The sequence below is a fragment of the Anas acuta genome, chromosome 1, assembly GCF_963932015.1.
Source record: "Anas acuta chromosome 1, bAnaAcu1.1, whole genome shotgun sequence".
NCBI classification, from domain to species: domain Eukaryota; kingdom Metazoa; phylum Chordata; class Aves; order Anseriformes; family Anatidae; genus Anas; species Anas acuta.
In genome coordinates this window covers 56,226,900-56,247,487 of record NC_088979.1, presented here as the reverse complement: position 1 = coordinate 56,247,487, position 20,588 = coordinate 56,226,900, and the positions used below count along the sequence as shown (strand labels likewise).

Here is a 20,588-nt window from a genome sequence, read left to right as displayed (position 1 = left end):
TAAAGAAAGATGAGGGAAACATTCAGTTGAAGGCTGTCATTAAGATATCCTTACAGTGTCAAATTTGCATGAGTTGTTACAGCTGCTCAGTGATATCCTTCAATACTGGTGCTATCACTGGAGTGTCACCAGGCATGGACAAAAATTGCTGTGGAAATTCTGGGGTTGGGTTTCCTGCTTCTCGATCTCTAATCTTTCAGCTTCAAATAACATTTAAGTTGTCAGTATAACAAATGTTCAGGACGCATAAGAGATTTAAAGAGAGTTTAATATTAATATTCAGAAAAGGGTCTAATTTGTTCTTTCTAAGCATACCTGTTCACCCTTCTGAGTACTGCCTGGCACAGTAGCATCTCAGTCTTTGCTGGAATTAACAGGATATTGCTGCAGTACTAATGAATCGAGAGAATAAAACTGTTCTTGATTTCTGTTTAAAACATGCTAGTTGAATATGTGTGTTTTGTAAGGGAGTTTACAGGACAAGTTTCTAAGTAAGGAGTGGAATGGAAACCCTGAGTGAGAAACATCAACAGCTGCCAGATTAGGGTGCTAAGCAAACTAAATTTAATTGTGCCCATATGGTAGCATTTTTATAGTGTAGGTGGGTCTCCTGACACAAAATAAGAACCTGAGAGGGTCTATTTGGGTTATACCATAAGTCCAGTTCAAAGCGAATAGTCTGGGACTGGAGTTGTCCTAGGGAGGGAAGGCTCATCCAAAGACTTGAGAACTTCAGTGTCTCTAGGGGATGAACAGGGCTAAATACTGCATTATACCTATTTTTGGGTAGACAAGTAGTCGCTCCTGCATTTAATTCATTTGATGCATTGTTGACGTTTCCTTTAGAAATGAGGGAAAACATGCCTTGAGCTGCCCATTTCTCCCTATCACTATGATGGAGTTGAGGATAAACAGTTCAGACACCCATACCTGAGCAGAGGATTCTCACTTGTTTTGTGTTTGGAAGGCACCAACTACAAGTCATGGAATTTGCTTTGTTTAGTACCTTCCTTAGGTCATCCATAATTAAGAGACTTTATGTCAACCTTGACAGTTAATGGTGCTGGTATAACTAGTTTTGACCAAGAAGACAGTGAAGGGGGAACCATCTTCATGGAAGTGTTGTGCCTCAGAAGACTTGAGGAATATGTTTTAGTTTTGTTTTTGTTTTTGCCAGTTGTATATTACACATCTTAGAATAATTTATACATTTGGAACTGCCATGTGTCTTCATTCTGAGTCTACAAAATGCATTGATAAGTTGCTGGTTGCTTTGTTTCTGTGTATACAGAAACAAAATCCAGAAATTACAGACTGTGTATTACTTCCCTGGTAGCTACAAGGTGAAGTTTGTATCTCTGGTTAAATGTATCGTTAGCCTAAGGATAATCTTATTGTTTCTATACATTTCTGAAGGAAGATGTATGTGAATGATGGCATATTTGTTTATTGCTTGAGTTTACAATCACGTTTTGTTATTAAGATTAAGATTTGGTTGGGCAACAGGAAGGAGGGTAGTCTTTTGTCCTTCTGACTCCTTAGAACATCTGAAGATACACAGGTGGAAGAAGATGCTGGATTGCTGAATACAGCAGGTAGGAAGTGAAAGACAGGATGTAAGAAAAAGGGCAAGGTGAGCCTGTACAGATACTTGATAGACTTAAGAAAGGTACAAGTTGTCAATGACATACTGGAAGCAAAGAAAAATTAAAAAGCAGGTTATGAGGTCACAGCAAGAATGCACTACACAGGATGGGAGATTTGTTTTGGAGACCTTAGTGTTGTGTTGGTTTTTATTTATTTGTTTATTTTACTCTCAGATTATTTTTTCAAAAACTACTTTTTTTTTTTTTTTTCTGGTTCATGTTCTAACCAACTTTAGTTTTAGAGATTGAAAACCCTTTCAATGTTTTCTGAGGTGTTTTGGAGCATCCACCAAAATGTTAACCAGCTCTGAGTTCTTCCAAAACCCAACAGACCCTTTCAGTCTTTTGAGAATCATCAAAAGACTATTTATTCCTTCTTAGTGAACAATCTATTTGACCTGAACTGTATCTGCTCATTTTCCTGTAGATGTTCCAAGTATACTTCTGCTTATTTTCTGGTTAGTACTTAAATCTTATGGATTAAGTAGCCAGAGAACCAGAGTAATCATGGTAGGACAAATGCTTGATTGTTTTTCTCTAGAAGCCTCAACTTCAAAGCATCAAAGGAGTTTGCTGCTTGTATTGATGTTGTTCTTGCTAAAGTGAGGCTTGGAGCAAAAGTAGTTCAGAAGAAGCAAGGTGACAATGTTTGTGCCAAGATCCCTCAAAAAAGGGCTTGATGAGTGATCGCCTACAGCGGTTTTCTATGATCTGTCCCACATCAGTGTCAAAATTTAGTGATTTCCTTAAAGCCAAGCTCCTGGAGTCTTTTCTTTCTGTATGTTCCCAACTTTCACAGTAGCACAGATGGGGAAAGACAAAACAAACAAACAAACAACAAAAAATCCTTGAAGTCATGGCCCATGGCCCACTGGAATTACCTCCAGTAAAGAGGCACTGATTCATAATGATAATTATAGAAGAAGTAAATCTGTAATGCTAAAGTAGAAATGGAATAGTCTGTGTTCTTAAAGTACAGTGGATTATTTTCTTGTCTCATTAGCTGAAGATCAGTTTTCCAAGCTGCTTCTCTTAAGACTACCAATTGTGTTTAATGCCATAGAGGTCTTTCAGTCTATAGGCTAACCAGGATTCTTGTGTTTCTCACAGGGAGGTTCTGGGGAAAACTTAATCTCAGAAAACCAAAACAGCAATGTATTTCTTTTCTTTTTGTCTTTGTATCTCACTGCATTCTTGCAACTGTACAAGCACTTGTGCATAGAATAAAGTATAGGAAAATGTCTACTATTTCTTCAGCAGGTCCCTTGTTAATTAGAAGTCCAAGATAACTCTTAGTTACACTGCAAATAGTAAAGAACAACTGAAATGCTTAGTATAACTTGCCATTTTTCTGGTTCAAGGAGTTCTGTTTCCTATAACTCATATTTCTTGAGTATTAATGTGTTCCTTGCAGTTCAAAGTTTAAACTGAAAATAGTGACACATTGTGAAAGAACAAGGGAATGTTTTAAAAATACTAAATAATTATTAATTGTACTGTATGCATAATGATATTAAAATTATTTCATAGAGTTTTTGTGTGAATTAATTCCAGAGTATTCATGCTTTCCTACACACATTTTTTTTTCCTAAATATTTAATGTATTTTTTTAATATTAACAGTGCAAACTTCAGCTTGCCTTGTAGGACCTTTGTAATCTTACTTTATACAACATTTTAAAAAATAAAGACAGTTTCTAGCCAGTAACAAGTATAGAAATGCATTTGTTCCCCTTTCGCAATGGTATTATCCATTCCACATTGGATAATCAATTATCCTTTAACCCTGACCTCATATCTTTAGAGTCCTATTTATATCTCAAGTAATATTACATGTTCATGAAGAGGACTAAAATGTAGTTTGCATTTAATAGATCACATTTTGCTGGTATTTTATTACAAATATCTTCAGATAATGTTGGTGAGTTATGTGGTTTGGCACCGAGGATTTATGTTAAAGGATAACAATTAAATAACAACAACAACAACAACAAACATATTCAATGAAGGAAAATTTTAACTTTTTTTGAAATTTCATAGTTTACTGATCAATATTTTTATAGTAAATTCTGTCAGATACAAGCAACTAATCACAGTGGTTTATACATTGTTAAACACAAAATTAAAACTTAATTAATTAATCAAATTCCTTGGTAATTATTCATCTCCTTTTGAGTGATTTTCCTTTCAAGTATTAAATAGGTTTGTTTGCATTTGGTCACAAGTTAATGCTTTTATTGTTTTATTAACCAGGAGTTTACATTTGTGTACTGAACTGTCAACTTCGATGAAAAAGAACGCAGAGTTGTGTTGATGTTGGCTTTCTGATGGGTGTGCTTAAATTTGCACTAATGTAAGCTCAGTCCACTCAAGCCAACTAAAATGGAAATAAAAACTTGTGATTTTTTTGTAATTTTATAAAGTGTTGTAATGCATCTGTTTGTGGTGGTGGCAGTAGAAACTGAGAATGCTTCACTAAAGGATATTGGGAAACTGCTACATCTGAAACCTGGAAAGCCTTATATGTTGTCCTGTTACCAAAGAAAATTGAGGCTCTTTGCTCTGCAATGAGTCGGTGACATACATTGCAAATCCTAGCTATTGCTTGTAACCAGATAAAATCTCTTTTGTGCCAGTTATTGGCAGTGTAATTTATCTGTTTGCCTGCACTTTTTAGGCTAGTCAGTAGAAAAAAAAATGTAAAATTTCTCAGAAGTGATGTGCCTTCTTTCGATGTTTTGTGCTATTGGCAAGAAACTAAAAGTAAATAGAATACAGTCTGTTCTTGAGGTGCACAATGCAGAAGTGATATTGCATATACTTCATTTTATGTGCTTTTGTGTATTCTAGCAAGAATTAAATGAAGTTAATAACAAGTTACAGACCCCTGCCACTTGGTATTATTGAAGGAGTTTCCTCCATGTAACAATAGAAAATGGAATGTTGTTCAGAATGCAAATTATAAAGCTATCCTCTTTTCATTGAGCATAACCATGATAATTTGGAATACTTTTTCAATAGACTATTTATTTCCAAATTTAACTCTAAGTCAGTTTGTCAAAGAAATACGGACTGATTTCAAATACTTCATTGCTTTGTGATGCAGCATGCAAGGAGACCAATAATCAAGATGTAAAAATAAATGTAATGTTTACACAGTTCATTCTAAAAATATGAAATATTTAGGAAAGGGATAATCATACTCATTCTTTGGTAAGTTAGGTGCTGTCTGACATATATTTAAAGGTGAAAAGATCATTTATGTCCATCCTATTGTGCTTACAGTGTGTACTGACATCTTCAGAAAAATCTCATTCTTAAAATCCACTTACGCACTGATTCAAAGTGCAACACATTGGTCAACTTTTATACATAAATTAAATGGGAATAGAATCTGTCACATTGTGGTGCCTTGATATTTTCTGATTGTGACTAAAATAAGGTTTGTTTGTTTTTTTTTTCATCATGGGGCCTTTTTATGGGAGGTTTACCAAAGTAGAGCCCATTGCAAAAATGAGGACACAAAAATTACTTAAACCCAGTATCCATTGTTTAATGTTTTTGTTTTCAAGAGGAATGCTGAGCAATATTTTGTATGATTTTTTATTGTCAGAAGTTAGAAAGAAGAAAATACTAGGTAGAACTAAGATGTTCAACTATAAAAAGGCATCCTAAACAAAATAGTAGAAAATGTTTTTCCAGACAAGATGATTCATAAAACTTGATATTTTTTGTCTTACATAAAATTAAAAGGTTAAATAAAAAAAAAATAGCAAAGCTGGTGTAAAATAGAACTTAGACAATAGAATTTTCTTATTACCTTTTCAAAGTAAACTTTGAGAGCACGAGTATAGCTGTGTAAACATAATTTTTAGTGTCAGTGGTGATGCCTGTTAGGTAACAGTTAATTCCATTTAAATGTTTTTAGTGTTAACTGAGAAACATATCATCAGGTATTTTAGATAATGAGAAATCAGAGGGCTTTGAAATTTAGTGTAATAGAAGAAACATGGATCAACACTAAAAGAAAGTATTTAGGCAGAAAATAAAGTCATATGTTGCAAGATCAAAAATACTGGAAATGTACTATATAGTCCAGTAGGAAGATAAATGCAAATTATTAAATAAAGTTACTAAAATTAAACATGATCTGTCTAGAATATTTATTTGGAAACCGTGTGTTCTCTTAACAACCTAAACCTCTTCCCTTCCCATCCTGAAAAAAAAAAAAAAAAAAAAGGCTGGTAAATGATACTAAATAATTATGCGATAGACGAGTGTATTAAATCCGATCACCTTATGAATTTGAACAGATAAAAATTATCCCAGCAAGAAGTCAAGTTGCTGTAGTTCTATTGACAATCACATTTGCTCACATAAAACCACATGGAAAAAAACAAATTTCATGTAGTTAGAAATGTATTGTAAGTCCTAGAGAAAAAACGTGCACACAAGTGGAAGAGACCCCAATGTGCAGTTAACATAAAGACATTCCCAATACAAAGGCAAAGACACCAGCAGAAATGGTACAGTGCTATACTTTCACAAAAAGCAACCACTCTGTCTAACTCCAACATGTTTCATAGTCTACCAAGAAATTTCATCAACTCAGTGAAAATGTTGATGACAGTGCAGACAGACGGGACTTTGTGTCCCTCTGAAATATGTTCTTAGTGCGAGGCTCTGTGAGAGATGGGTTTGTGATGTTAGACATGAATGGACAAAAAGTAGAGTTAAAAATAAACACCAAAGTTGAGTGCTCTGCAATCATTGAGAGGACAGAAAAATAAGTGAGTACAGAGAAATAACAAAGCCACAGCATTTCAGAATAAGTACTATTATTACTTATGGGAACAGGGAATAATGGAAACTATTGCTTTTCTGAGTTCACATTATATCCTTTTCCTTTCCTTTCTGAACAGAGCAAAAATTTTCTTTAAAAGACATTTTTCTTTAAATATTTTAATTAAGCTTTAGTTGGCTGTTGTGTATTATGAGATATTGAAATCATTAACAGTAGAATCAGAGATGGAAAGTAAAACAAAACTAACAAACAAACAAAAGATCAAAACATTGGAAACACTTAGAGACTGACAAGACAGTTGCAATTATAAAGAAGTTGGGAGTGTGTAAGGCTTTTGAATACAAGAGCTGTATCACAAACAGTTGAGTTTAATATTCAGAATGAACGTGGGGGCAGGGGGGCGGACATGGGGGGTTTTAGATGAGCATTTAAGTTTTTATCATTGTTAAATGAAGAACAAAATTTTGCATTTTGAACTCTTCATTGGTTGGATACTTGTTTGAAGAAGCCTTGTTTTGTGATTGTGTAAGGATCAAAATATCCTTACAAAGCACATTCTTTTTTGTGTGCTGGGAAACAGCAGGTTTTGCACCAAAAACAAAAAGAAAGGAGTATGATGTAGGTCTCTGTGTTGACTGTACCTTTGCTTCTCAGTGCTGCTGGAATTAAAATATCAACAGTATGCTTGCAAAGACAACTTTTTGATACTGGGAAAAGTGTTTCAGCAGGAACAGGGATACTTCAAATGAGAATCAAAAAATAATGAAGCATTATTTTACATTAAATTTGGTCCCTCCTTCTGTAGCTGATTTACCTGTTGGAAAATGTTTCTAAATTACTGAGTAGTACTGACACATTTTAAAATTTTATATGATCTTCATACATTAATATGAAACATTAAGGAGTTTATGCACAGATGTCAGTGAAGGGCTAGAGGCTGCCTTCAGCTATGATCTAGCACATAGACTCTAATGCCTCCTGTGGTGGGCAGTTAATTTACTATATAGAATGGCTTCAGCAGGAGAAACTGCAAGAAATCCCAGTCCAAAACTCCACACAACAGTACTGTCAGAATTCTTTTGTGAGAAGGTGACAAGCAGTGGCCTTTTACACATCCTGGGCCTTGAGTACTAGTTGGTAGGTGGGTGTAGAGGGGGTGAGACATGCCTGTGTTTCAGGTGGGCACTGTGCTTCACAACTTCCCAAGAAATCTGTGTGTTGCTTTGTTTCATTGGTTGTTGTTGTTGCTTTGTTTTATTGGTTGTTGTTTGGTTGTTTTTTGTTGTTGTTTTTTTAATCCTAAAACAGGTTAGATATGGTTGTGGTTTTGTTTGTTTGTTTTTAATCCTAAAAAAGCTTAGAAGTGTTTTTGATATTTCAAATCAAGTATAACAGGAGAGAGAAGATTCTTAACAAATGCAGACTGTGTCAGAGAGAAAAAAATAAAAATAATTAAAAAAAAAATGATAGGCAAGTCACAGTGACTATTGAAGCATCAGAGAGCCAAAAAAGGTGGCTGGTTTATTCTGGACCAACGTGAGTGGTATTTTTAGTACTTAACTATCCAAAAGTAAAAACTGCAAGAGGGAAATACAAATTGTAAAGTGCAAGTAAAATGTGACAGACATGGAGCTACCAGTTAACATGAGTTTTATGCTATGCAATAGGAGCACAATTTACCTATAAACACTGCTAAATAAATACATTTTCATGTGACTCATTGACGAACTTGTGACAGACTGGTAATTAACTGGTTAGTGTAGGTTATTCTCCATAAGAATGAGATTAAGCAACTGTTATTTACTCAAGAGAGGGAGTAGATAAATTATGCCAGGCTGAAACAAACAAACAACAAACAAAACCAACAAAAAGCCCTCTGGTAAAAAATAAAAATAAATTTTAAAATATAACTGTAGTTTTAAGACTTAAACTTTTGCACCAAAAGCAAGACAAGGAGTTTCATGTAAAATTAAAACTTCAGTGTATTCTACAGTGTTCATTTTTCATGGTGTTAAAACACTATGGGCATACCTGCCGTTGTTTGTAGCATTGTAAGTTCATCTATGTCTGAAATGAAAGGTAAATGCCATAACATGTTTCTAATGAGTTTATAACCTTGTTTATTTTAAATCTATAAAATTTCTGAAGAGATCTGTCCTGGCAGCCTTAGGAGGAGAGGTGAGGGAAGAGGAAATGTTAAAAATATTCTGTTTATGTACAGAAAATATTTTTAATTTAAAACATCAAATGTCGTAATTGTTCTAAAGCAAAAGCTGTACTCAACTTGTCAAGTCTTGATGACAAAACAGTTTTTGTAGCCACTATTAGAGAGAGAAGAAAAGACAACTTAATTAAACTCTATCTTTGTTGAGGACATCAGGCTACTGACAGAGTGTGCATGCTAACTGCAATCATACCTCCTGCTGCTGCCACTGACAAGAGAAAGCAGCAATAAAAAGGGGCTGCAAGTGACTGCTCTTATGCAGGTTGCTGTGTAAGAGAGGTTTGGAAATGTGTTGATTTGTCCATTCAAGAGAACATTTCCAAAATTTTATAGGATTTCTCTAAACATTACAAGCGAGAATGGTTCTCTCCATGGTGGGGCATTGCATTATTGTCACACTGAACTGTTCAAAATCAGAAGTACAGACCTAAAATAAGATCAATAAAAAACATTAGGAGATGTTGCATTGACTTTTAATTTTGACTCATGGTGAAGTGGGCTTTTTCTGTTTTTTGTTTGTTTGTTCTTTTTGGCTGAAGTCAAAGTGCTTAGAACTGAATGCAAAATTTTTTTTTCACATATTTGTCTGGGTGACACAAGTAAGACTACTACAGAACCGTTAACATAAAATCTATAATAAAAAATATGAGAAACGGGAGCTATTTGATTAGATCATCCATTCTCATCCTGATAATTTGTGTTTTATGGTTGCGTTCTCTTGCCATTTCCTTACTCTTTCATGTGGGAAGAAAAAGGCATGTGTGGGGAGTAAAGGGTGAGGATAATTGCTTTTCTGTCTACCTGCATCAGCATGGTGGGAGTTACTAGCATCAGGTATCGGGTACCTGAGGACAGGCAGCAGTAGGCTTTTGTTGGTATTACTGGGTATTGCTATTAGCTCCTGCTTTCTAATGCACAATAAAGATAAATAAATAAGTGTGGTCAAGAAGGATTTGAGAAACTCATTTGCAAACTGTCTGAAGATGAGACTGTTTCTGTAATGTTATCAACTGACAATAGATAGATAAAATGCCGTAACAATACAGAGACCAGAGGATTTCTCTGTACTGCTTGCTGCCCAACTATCTCAAAATTGACCTGAAAGAATCATTTATCTTTCTGCAAGGTGAAGAGATGAATTCCTTGCCTGGCGAGATTGTCTGTTTCTTCTTTTAAGATATTTAATCCATTTTCAGACTATATAGAGTAGGCATTTTGACTATTGCTTATTATGACTTGCATTGAGATTAATGAGTCATTGCATACAACCCCATCACTAAATTTGGGTTAATTTTTCCTAAAATAAAAATAATGAAAAATAAAATAAAAACATATTGTCTTGTCAAATTCTCTCAGTATTTTGAGCACTGTTCAGCTTAAATATTTAGCTCGTCTCTTACTCTGATTTGTAGACCTGAAGTATTATTTTAACTGAATATGACAATCAAGAAACTTGTAAAAATTCTATGATTCTTTTTTTTTTTTTTTTTTTTTTTTTTTGTCAGGAATTAGTTTTAACCTTGAAGTAGAAAAGACCTTCTTAGAAGAATGGATAAACAAGGTTCTAATAATCTGTAGGAAAAAAAAAAAAAAAAAAAAAAAGGTAAAAAGAAAGTTGAAATTGCTATGTTTTGTGGGAAAAAGGACCTTTTTCTCCTTGTTTTGGTCTATAGAGACCTATATGGCATAATCAAAATATTAATTAATATCCTGTTATTAGTAATAAATTCCAGCTTTGAATGAAATATTTGAGTGAAAGAGCTGTTTTGTGACTATTCTCTGACAACTAGAACTATTAAAACTGTATACAAATGAGATAAAACACAACTGAGGTCCTCTTGTCTCACATTATAATAGTTATTGTTTTGCTGTATTTGAACTTGAGTGAACAAATAAATGGAGGACTTATGCCCTTCCCCACCATATGAAGTCTGAAATGCTAGCTGAAATGCATAACTATTCACTAAATTATTTTCATTCAAATACAGTTTTGGATAGTTGGTAAATTTTGGTTTAATTTTAAGTAATACTTCTGGAGAAAATATAGACATGATCGTGTGATTTCTTGTAACAAAGTAGATTTTATTTGAGAATTTAAACAATAAATAGAATAACTATAAAGAATAACTTTGAAAATCACTTCTAAATTTTGCATTTTTCCTTTGTAGTGGTAGGTATAAACAACTGGTGATAGTGAATTGACTAATTGCCCTCCTGTGGGATACTTTAAGCTAAAATCAGATTTAATTCTTGTTTGTTAGATATAGAAACAGCTTTTCAAAATATTGATATTTTTTCCCTGTAAATACTTTTTAAAGCTCTGGTTATAATAATTTTGCCTTAGTTATTTTCTTTAGTCTTTTAAGATACAATGTCAGTATGTATAAAGCAAGTATGTTTAAAATTGTCAATTTGGAAGTGTGTACTGAAAGAATGCGATGAAAAGAACAGTACCTGTGTAGGAGGAACTCACTTTTAACTTTTAAACGATGAAAATATTTTTGGTTTGCCTGATATTGTTGATTAAGGCAGTACTTTCAAATAAAATAAAATTTATTATATTTATATTTATATATATTAAATTGATTATTCTCATATAAAGACAGAGCAATTTTTGCTAAAGTATAAATAAATCAAAATTTTCATTTAAAAGCAAAAGAAAAGTTTTAATGTTCTTGTTTATCACAAAATACTTTATTTCTATGCCTCAACAGTTTGTGTTAATATTTCTATGATATTTACAATTTAAACTTATATTTTTAATTTAGATGTGTTTATTGTTTCATATGACTTTGCATTTTCAAGAAAAATGTATCATTTTCATGCACATTTCATGGAACTCAGCTTCTGTAGAAAACTTTAGATCATTCCACTTAGAGACAATTTCATTTATTAGTGTTTATTTTCACTTTCCCTTAGGATACTGTAAGTAACACAGCATGATTGACTGTGAGAGCAATTATATACAAATTCAAGGAGGATTTTATATTCTGGCTACAGGTTTGCATGAAAATCATTTCTGCCTTACTTAAAATTTCATTTCTTCATTTTACGTATCTGCCTCAAAGTCTTTGTGTTCATTACTGCAGAGCTAAGGATAATGTGATATAGAAGCCTTTAATGCCAATGTCCCCAAAAGTTTATACCATATTGTACTGAATGGCTATAGTTGGGCCTAATAGTTTATGTTATCAATATTAGGAGCAGTATCACACGTGTAGCGCTGTTATTTTTTTTAAGATGTGATGTCATTTTCTTCATCACCAAACCAAATTTTCAGCAGCTTAGTAAGTGGTTTGGTAAGGCACCATCCTTGAGATGAATCACAAAGTTGATGCTTGGTAACACCTACTCAATTCTTGGCAAGTTTTATAATTGTAGGTAGCTTAGCTGTTCAGCTACCTGAATTCCCATTTAATTTTATCTTACTCAGGTAGTTTTATTGTTTTTTTTTTTGTTTGTTTTTTGTTTTTTTGCTTGTAGAGTTATGGCAATCACCTTGCCTCTGCCTCTAGATTGGTATCTTGGGACTTTTACAAAATATTGTACCAGATGAGTTTATGACTTCTGGTAGCGAGTGAAATGAAACAGATGCTTTCATGCACATGATCTTAGAACTTATGTGAAGTACAGTAAGTTACTAACAAGTATTAAATAAAAGTAGTTAATTAATTAATTAATTAATTTTAATTTTTTAGGCTTCTGTAAGGTTTGCTGCTTGTTGCTACAAAGTTTTGTAGGGCTTAATCTAGTTTAAGTCTTTTGACTATGAGTGTTTGGTGTATTCTATTTTTATGTTTGTTTTACCTCTGTTAATTGTAATTAAGGATGTTTAAGACAGAGAACAGGACATGAAACTGGCATAATTATACTCTGCAGAAAGATGTTTCTCCATCTCCATCAGGAACCATCTTGTTCTAGTACAACTTTAAGACGGCAATGGTGCTTCACCAAACTTCCTTCTACAGTGAGAGAAGTAGGGATAAGTCTTGGAAAAAGTTTTGAGGCTAGTGACAAAATATGTTTGTCTTTCAGATCCCCAGCTCAAGGGTATAGTGACCAGGTTATATTGCAGGCAAGGCTACTACTTGCAAATGCACCCCGATGGAAGTCTCGATGGAACCAAGGATGACAGCAGTAATTCTAGTAAGTGAATGTCATAGGGGAATGTCTTAATCGCACACGCAGATTGAATCATTCAAGTGTATACATGCAGAAACACTTTTAATGTATTTGGAGGGTTTCTGATGTGTTTTGTCAAAAGGAAGAGGGTTCTGTCAATTGGAAGCCTGGCACATCTTGTGCAGGATGCTGGCCTAAATGTATTCCCTCTGAAGGTGTAAGTGCCAATGGATCTTGGGGGTGAGATATTTAGGCCACTGTTGTCTTCAGATATTTTTATAAAAATGGTAAAATCATGTAATATTTAAAAAAAAATAAAACTATACATTTAACAGAAATTTATTGTTTTTGATTAAGTAACAACAACAAAAAAGATAAAGGAATAAAAAACATATTTGAAAATCTGATCATACAGGCACTGACTCAACAAAACAAATAAATGTGTGCCAAGCTATCAAAGTCCTGCCTAAAGCAGAGGCTGAAGTGCCTTGCTGAATTGGAGCTAAAGATCCTACAGTCTGTCCCTACACTAGCAAGAGTTCCAGTGATTTAAACAGGATTTCTGCCAGTGTGGGGACTGCTACAATTTTCAAAAATACTCCAAACGAGAGTGGTCTTGATGGGCAGTGTGGATCATTTCTTTGGTATTCTTTTCCTATGATACTGCCACATATTTTCATTCAACGGACATATATACATTTGATAACTTCAGCTGCAAATGTTAAACAAATGTATTCTTACTCTAGAAAAACTTGACTTTTAATTTTCCATTTTGCAAAGAGCATTTGTATTTTGTTTAGTTCAATGATAATGGAACATTTAAGTAATATTTCTATGTGGTCTTGGGGTCTATTATAAGCATTTTAATACCAAGGATTTATCTATTTATTATGCATATATAAATAAGTCTTTAGTTCCCTCAAGAATGTTGGAATTAGGCTGCAGAAATTAAGGGATTTGAAGCTTCTGCTTTCTTTGGCAATGCTCCTTATTTTACTTGTTAATGCATGGCTGTCATTTTAACATATTTCATCAGCAGATAGCATGAGCTTCTCTTACTGTTATATTATTTTTAGAATTGAGAAAAATAATTGACTAATCTATTTTGATGAATATTTCTCTCTCTGTGTTTGTTTTCCAAGTGTGTTTCTGTTTGCTTGTTTCCCCCGTCCCTTGTTTTTTTTTCTTCCCATTTCCTTAGTGTGTTCATCTCTCATGCCCACTTCTGTACTGGACCAAATACTAAAATGTTGTACAGACAAGATTATTCCTTTTTAGAGACGCTTTACTTAGATGAGATCTAAGTAATGTGTCTTAGAGTGCAAGCTCCTATTTCTCTCCCTTTCCACTCTCTTCCTTTCTCTAATTTTCCACTTCAGTGAAAAGGTGTGTATGATGGCAAAAATTTTGGATTTTTTTTTTTTAATCTTAGACATCTGTGGATTTTGAATCTTCACAAAGCTAGCTGATCATGCCTTCCTTTCCTCTTTTCTCTGTTGTCAGCTTTACAAATCTTCCCTTTTTTGTTTATTATTTGTCTTTTCTCTCCCCTCTTCCATCTCTTTCTGGATTTCCATTTGTCTGCCAGTCTTATTCTTCTCAGTTGTTCCAAAATGCAGAATTAATATCTTATAGTGTAAATATTTTGAAACATAGAACTTGTCCAAAACCAACCAAATACCAGATATATTTTGGATGTAATCCATATAATCCATATTTTGGATAAATACTGTTAGGTAATATAATGTTTTAATTCAACATGGCTTTTAGGCTAAAGTGATTCTTTCTACAAAAGGATTTTTACTCTCTAACTGGTGTGCTTCACTGTTTATTTCTGCAGTAGTCCAATTTTATAGTATAGTTAGGTTACACCATAAAGATGTATAAAATCCATGTTGTTTGCCAGGAAAACATACAATCTTCACATTGAATTTTGCCAGTATATCGACTAGTATCAACAATGTATCAGCAGTTGAAAAGATTGATCCATCTGGTATAGTCATGAATATATGATTATGTGTACTTCTTTCGTGCTGTCAGTCTTTCTCCTTAGCTCTTTTCCATTTCCAGTCCATGACCTGTTGAACTTTTTATTTTCTATCACTTTTCTCTATTGCAGCATATTTTGTTTTCCTTTTTCTTTCTTACTTTATAAAATAATTTTGTTGTGGATATAATTTCTCATCTTCTGATCTGTTATTTGGTGAGCTCTTTATCATGATAATTCATGTCTGAGAAAATAAGTAAACCGATAAATCAGGTTTGGCAGCAGTAAAGGAAGAATTCTCCTGTGTGAGGGGAAAATTCTCCTGACCAGTGTGCTTGTAGTCTGCCTATTTAATGTACCCAGTGGGCAAAGGGATGGACATATATTAGCTGTTAATAGGACAATACGCTTACCTTGGTGGTGAGGAGGACTTCTGTTTGAAGTGTGTTTCATAAAAAGAGAGGTAATTGAGATTGCTGAAGGGCATGCATCTCTGCCAAGCCTTCCAGGCATGTGCTGAGCTATTCGCTATTCCTTGTCACTGCAGCCTGTGAAGCAGTCCTCATCACCTGCACAGCCTTTGAGTAGTTCACTGTCTTGAAGAAACCAAAGTGAGTGAATGGCAAGGGACAGAGAAGAGGACTTTGTTTTCAGTGAGGAAACTGTTTGAAGCTTAGTTATAGTTCTACATTTTGTGCTGTTGAAATTTCTTTTATCAAGCAGTAAGAGCATTGCTTAAAGTTAAAATTCCCTCAAGCACAGGTCTTTTTGTACTCATTTTGTATGTATACCAGTAAACATGTTACATACTATTGGAGTCATGGTTATGGAGAGACAGTGCAGAGAAAGATCAAAATATAGTCTGTTCAGACTGAGTGGTTACGTTAACACTCATTTTTGTCTTTAAAGCTAGTCCTCCTTAGTGGGGTCTTTTGCTTCTATCTGAAATCAAAATGAGTTGTGGTTTCAGTCAGCTGTTGAAGAGTAACCCATTATAAAGTGTCAACCATTGCGAATGGATTGATGGGTTTCAGTTTATTGTTGGTATCTCTTTTTATGTATTTTTTAGGTAGTTATATTTTGTGATAGAGTATGAACTAGTACAGCTATTGGTTAATGTTGCTTAGTTTCCTTTTATTCTCAAAAGAAGACTATTAACTTAAAACTATCTTGTATGTACAGTCTGCATTTTTGCCAAACTCACAGAAATATGTGGAAAGAGGCTTCATTGCATTGATTCTTTTCTTTTAGCTGTTTTTTTCCTTCATTCAATGCCTTACAGTTTCTGGTATATGGTTTTTGTTTGTTTGTTTGTTTTAATGAAAGCAGGAGTGTCTGTGGTTAAAATAGTAGACTTGGTTACTGTGATCTTACTCAGCAGGAGTAGTAGGAGTCATAATTTTTTATCGTTTACAGCAATTCTCAGCATTACTTGCTGAAAATTAAACTTATACTGGGGGCAGGTGCTCACAATGATCTCCAGGTACTTCACCATTATTGCTTTAGAAAACTAACCTATCGCAGAGAAACTATAAAGAAATAGATATCCATGTGCTTTTGGTAACAAGCATTACATTCCCCTCATGACTTCTCCATCCAGAAAGTCTCATTTTCAGGCTTTAGTTTATATTCAGCATTTTGTCTCACAAATGAAAGGTAGGTTTACTAGGAAGAATAATCAAATTTGAGAAACAAGCAATTCCAATTCTTTAATTTCTGAGTTTGAAATGCAGTGGCTTATTTTGATTCATGTGAAGATAATATGTGAACTCAGACAACCACTGAAAAAATTCAGCATTATGATATTTCCCATGATAATCTTAATTTTAACATTCAAATGTTGCTATTCATGCCTTGTATGAAATTACAGTAATATTTAAAATATATTAAAAGGGCATCAATCATTTTTAGCCCTATTTCATAAACAATAGGTGCCAAATTTAAGATTACCCAAGAAACTTTGATTTGGCTATGCTGTGCACATCTCTTGGTTAATTATGCAACACCACACTTTATTTCTTTCATGACAACTGGTACCTAGAAGAGCTTACGTTCAAAAAATCACGCACCCATTTAACATTCCTTTATTTTAATCTTTTAATGCATGCTCCTAATTCTCTGTTTATATCTTCCAAATGGAGTGTAAAACTTTTAACTTTTTAATGTTTATCTAAGCTACGTACCACTAGAACATTTTGGTTTGAAGATATTAATAAATAATCTTTACAGCATCCTTGTAAGATAAAATAGATCATTAGAAATAAAGCATATAAGAATTAAAAAACAACACTTTTAATGCTTTTAAATTTGTGTTACTAAATTGAAATATTTTCAGTCTGAATTTTGCAGTACTGTAGTCTTCAAACAATTACACAGGCATTTAGTCATCTGTTCAACACAACCTCTGGAATTTAGGAAAGCCCATTTCTCCTATCAGTATAGTCTTAGTATGACAGGATCAATGGAGGCCATGTTCAGCCACAATAAAAAGTGCATTTTAATTACATCTTATGTTACATCTGTCAGGTAGAATGGGTTTGCTCCACGAGAAATGGATGTACAGATCTCTAAATATCAACCTCCCTGCACTCATCATTAGTCTAAAAGATGTTCAGATGGAGTTGTTGTTTTTGCCTTTGGGCCCATAGATGGAAATATATTAAAGAAATACTTGCCTTGATCTGATTGCAAATTGCTGTGGGAAGTTTTGTTAATTGACACCAGGGCAGTGCACATGCAGAACGGACAGAAAGTTAATAAGCCTCATGCAATTGGTTTCTAGCAAGTTTCTTGAGAAAAGAAATGATCTGTAATGGCAATTTTCTTGTAGCTATGTCAGTCATACATACACAGACTTTCACAGGGATATTTAAATATCTAATTTCAGACATTTCAGATTTAAAGTTAATATACTATGATGGCAACACAATAGGGGGAAATAGGGAAAATGAAGCGTTTACATTTTGCTCAAGTAAAGGAAGGATTTATTACTTATCAAAAAGAGGGCTTTTACTATAGCTTTGGCTAAAACTTTTGGATGATCAGAATCCAACTCAAATTAATGCCAGCAAATCTCCCCCCTGATACCTAAAAGAGTAACAATGAAAAGTTTTCTCTTTTCTGGCCAGTTGTTGCGGTTGACTGCCCTCTGCCTTCATGTTCTGATCTTGTATGTGATGAAAGTAGGCTCGCAGGCATAAGAAAAGGAAGTAAATTCATCTGCTTTACAATCATGGATTAGATGGAATGCAAAAGAGAGCTAAGGCACTCTGCACAGGCTCAGAGCTTTGGAGGAGAAAGTGTTTTACTTTCACCATTTCTGTCTATTGGTTCCCTTGATTTCCCTGATGTTCCCGCCTCTTATTTGCAGGTGGATTTACCAGGGTTTATACTTAAGCATAAGAGAATTGAGTACAGGGCAGAATTGTATTTTCTTGACTGATTAAGAGTGCTGTCTCTCTCAGCATATCAGTGTACTCATTGAGCTAGGTTCAGAAAAATCAAGATGTTCAGGGACCTAACTCCCCGTTTATTTTTGGTTTTGGATGATTGTCTAAAAGACAGACAGAAGCTAGGGGCATAATTATTTTTTTACCACCACTTAGGTAAGAGTAGAGCTTTGGCTGTGCAGATCTGATAAGCCAGCAAGCTGTGGAAAGCTTTCTGCTTTTATAAGGCAGGTTCTTATTAGAGTGGGGGATAACACAAGAAAATCCTAGAAAGGTTTGAAATTTGCAGTTGGACACTGAAGTCTTGCTCGTGTGGAGTATGGCACAGCCTGGCTGTGGAGGAAGGTGATTTTCCTTTGGCCAGCTTCAGAGCATGTAAAAATCACATGTCCTACGTTACTGGTGCATGCTTTGCTGATCTCAGTGTGAAGCACATTGCTGAGCATTTATCAATCAATAGTAGACTAGCCTCCCTACTTTCTCCAAAGTCTGAAAGCTTTTGTGGTAAATACTGATTATTTGGTATGTGCAGAATTACAGCAATTCATATCACACTCTAAAATTTTATGGTCTTACACTAATTACAGCAGCTCATACTATCTCTGATTAATAGTTGGTGGCAGTAGAAGATACATTATGTCGCCTCCTCACTGCTTTCTAAATTCACCAGCATCTATAAGGCACTCCAGTAATTTTATAGGTAGCATAAAACACTACTATGTTACAGGCTACTAATTTTTCTTCAATGTGGTTTTTTTTTTTTTTCCATTTTTTTTTCCTATTTCTGCTTTTTTATTTTATTTTATTTTTTTATGGGTAGTGTAGTAAATGAAGTGTACATTCCACAAGTTTTGACAGAAACTCTGTGATTTAAGTTTATTTTTCACTAGCTTTTCATTTTGTGTGTGTGTGTGTGTTCACCTTTTTCATAATAAAAATATTTGTTTTTTCTTCCTGACATCCCCTAAATATTTGCTGCCCAGTGTCCATAGGGTGCTCATATCCAGGTATATCCTGGAATTTCTTTTCTTCTAGAAAGAAAACAAAATTAACTGCCTCTCTGTCCATTTCTGTTTCATTTATTTCTTGGTTCTTTCAGCCTGAGTAAAAAGGCCTGATGGTAAATTCGCTACAAAACCTAGTTTTACTGTGACAGACTCACCCTACACTATCCTATGTATAGTGGTTTTTCTGTTTTTCACATTGTTTCATTTGAAGGTAATAGCTATTTTTTAAAACTTACAAATTATATTGAACATTTGAAAGTCTTCAAGTCAGGTAGTGCTTAACCTATATACTCGTAGGATATCTTGTCTGTTACTACCATATTTCACTGGTTTACATTTGTCTTTTATAAATTAGAGAGGGAATCTTGTTTGTATGCAGTATTTTACAGAGACCAGCCCAGTAAAAACCTAACATGACTGAGACTTTCAGAAATTACTGAAATTCAAATACTACATATTTGTGCTAATTTTTATGTGATTTCATCTCTTCTATTTTTCTTTGCAAATCCATAACTTTTCTGTTTGCATGAAACTTCTGTTCCATAACTTTTCTGTTGTTCCAGAGTTTTTTTTAATACAATTTTATTTCTACAGCTGCCATGACAATTTCTGGCTCACTTTTTGACTTCCTAAAAAGAAAAAAAAATCTTATGGAACTATATGTCTTTTTGTACATGAGAATATTCCAGAGAATGTTGCTGTTGCTGAGGAAAGGGTGTTTTTTTCTTTTTTTTTTCTTCCTTTTTTTTTTTCCATCCACTTCTATCTTCAAATTATAATAGTCTATCCATATGTTTTCTCAGTCGTAAAGATTTGATCAGCTTTATCAGCTTTTGCTTTGATCAGCTTTATCTGTGACTTTATGTCCTTAGATGACCCAGGAGTTTTCACATTTTATGAAAACACACTTAACCACTGCAAACATATTGCCCTTTTTCTCTTGATTTGGGCTTTACCACTGCCATTCTAATTACAAGTAGCCTCATAGTGCACACTTTCTGCTTGCACTTATGGATGCTATTCCTACAGTTTGAGGAACTTAATGTAGGTATTACTGTGTTACTGAGACTTGGCTTGGTACAACTATTATCTTTGCCTACATTTAACACAGTGGTTGCACTTCTGGTTTTCATCCAAGTAATTGTGAATCCATGACTCATCCACAGTGAAAAACTGATCAGCATGAGCTCTGGCACATCCAGGTTTTTCTTCAGAGACTGTTTGATGTGTGCTTTGCATTTGGTTTCCTGATATGAGTTAGTAAAATTAGTATAGGTGTGTTTGCTGGCATAATTCTTAGAACAAGAATTGGTCTGTGTCTCGTTTTTCTAACACAGGTAATTTCAGTGT

General features: G+C 34.0%; 1 protein-coding gene across 10 annotated transcripts in view; it reads left to right on the top strand.

Moving 5' to 3' along the window:
- The window catches only part of FGF14 (fibroblast growth factor 14), a 416,126-nt gene that overhangs the window by 289,798 nt on the left and 105,740 nt on the right, over positions 1–20,588 (top strand). For 6 of the 10 annotated variants that reach the window (XR_011095178.1, XM_068677830.1, XM_068677905.1 and 3 more), the window contains one exon: positions 12,709–12,819. The exons of the other annotated variants lie outside the window; for them this stretch is intronic. Coding sequence is in view for 5 of the 6 variants with exons in the window: in XM_068677830.1 (XP_068533931.1) it covers positions 12,709–12,819 (111 nt within the window). In the remaining variant the exon portion in view is untranslated. The remainder of the gene's footprint in view (positions 1–12,708; positions 12,820–20,588) is intronic. 10 annotated transcript variants of the gene reach the window in all.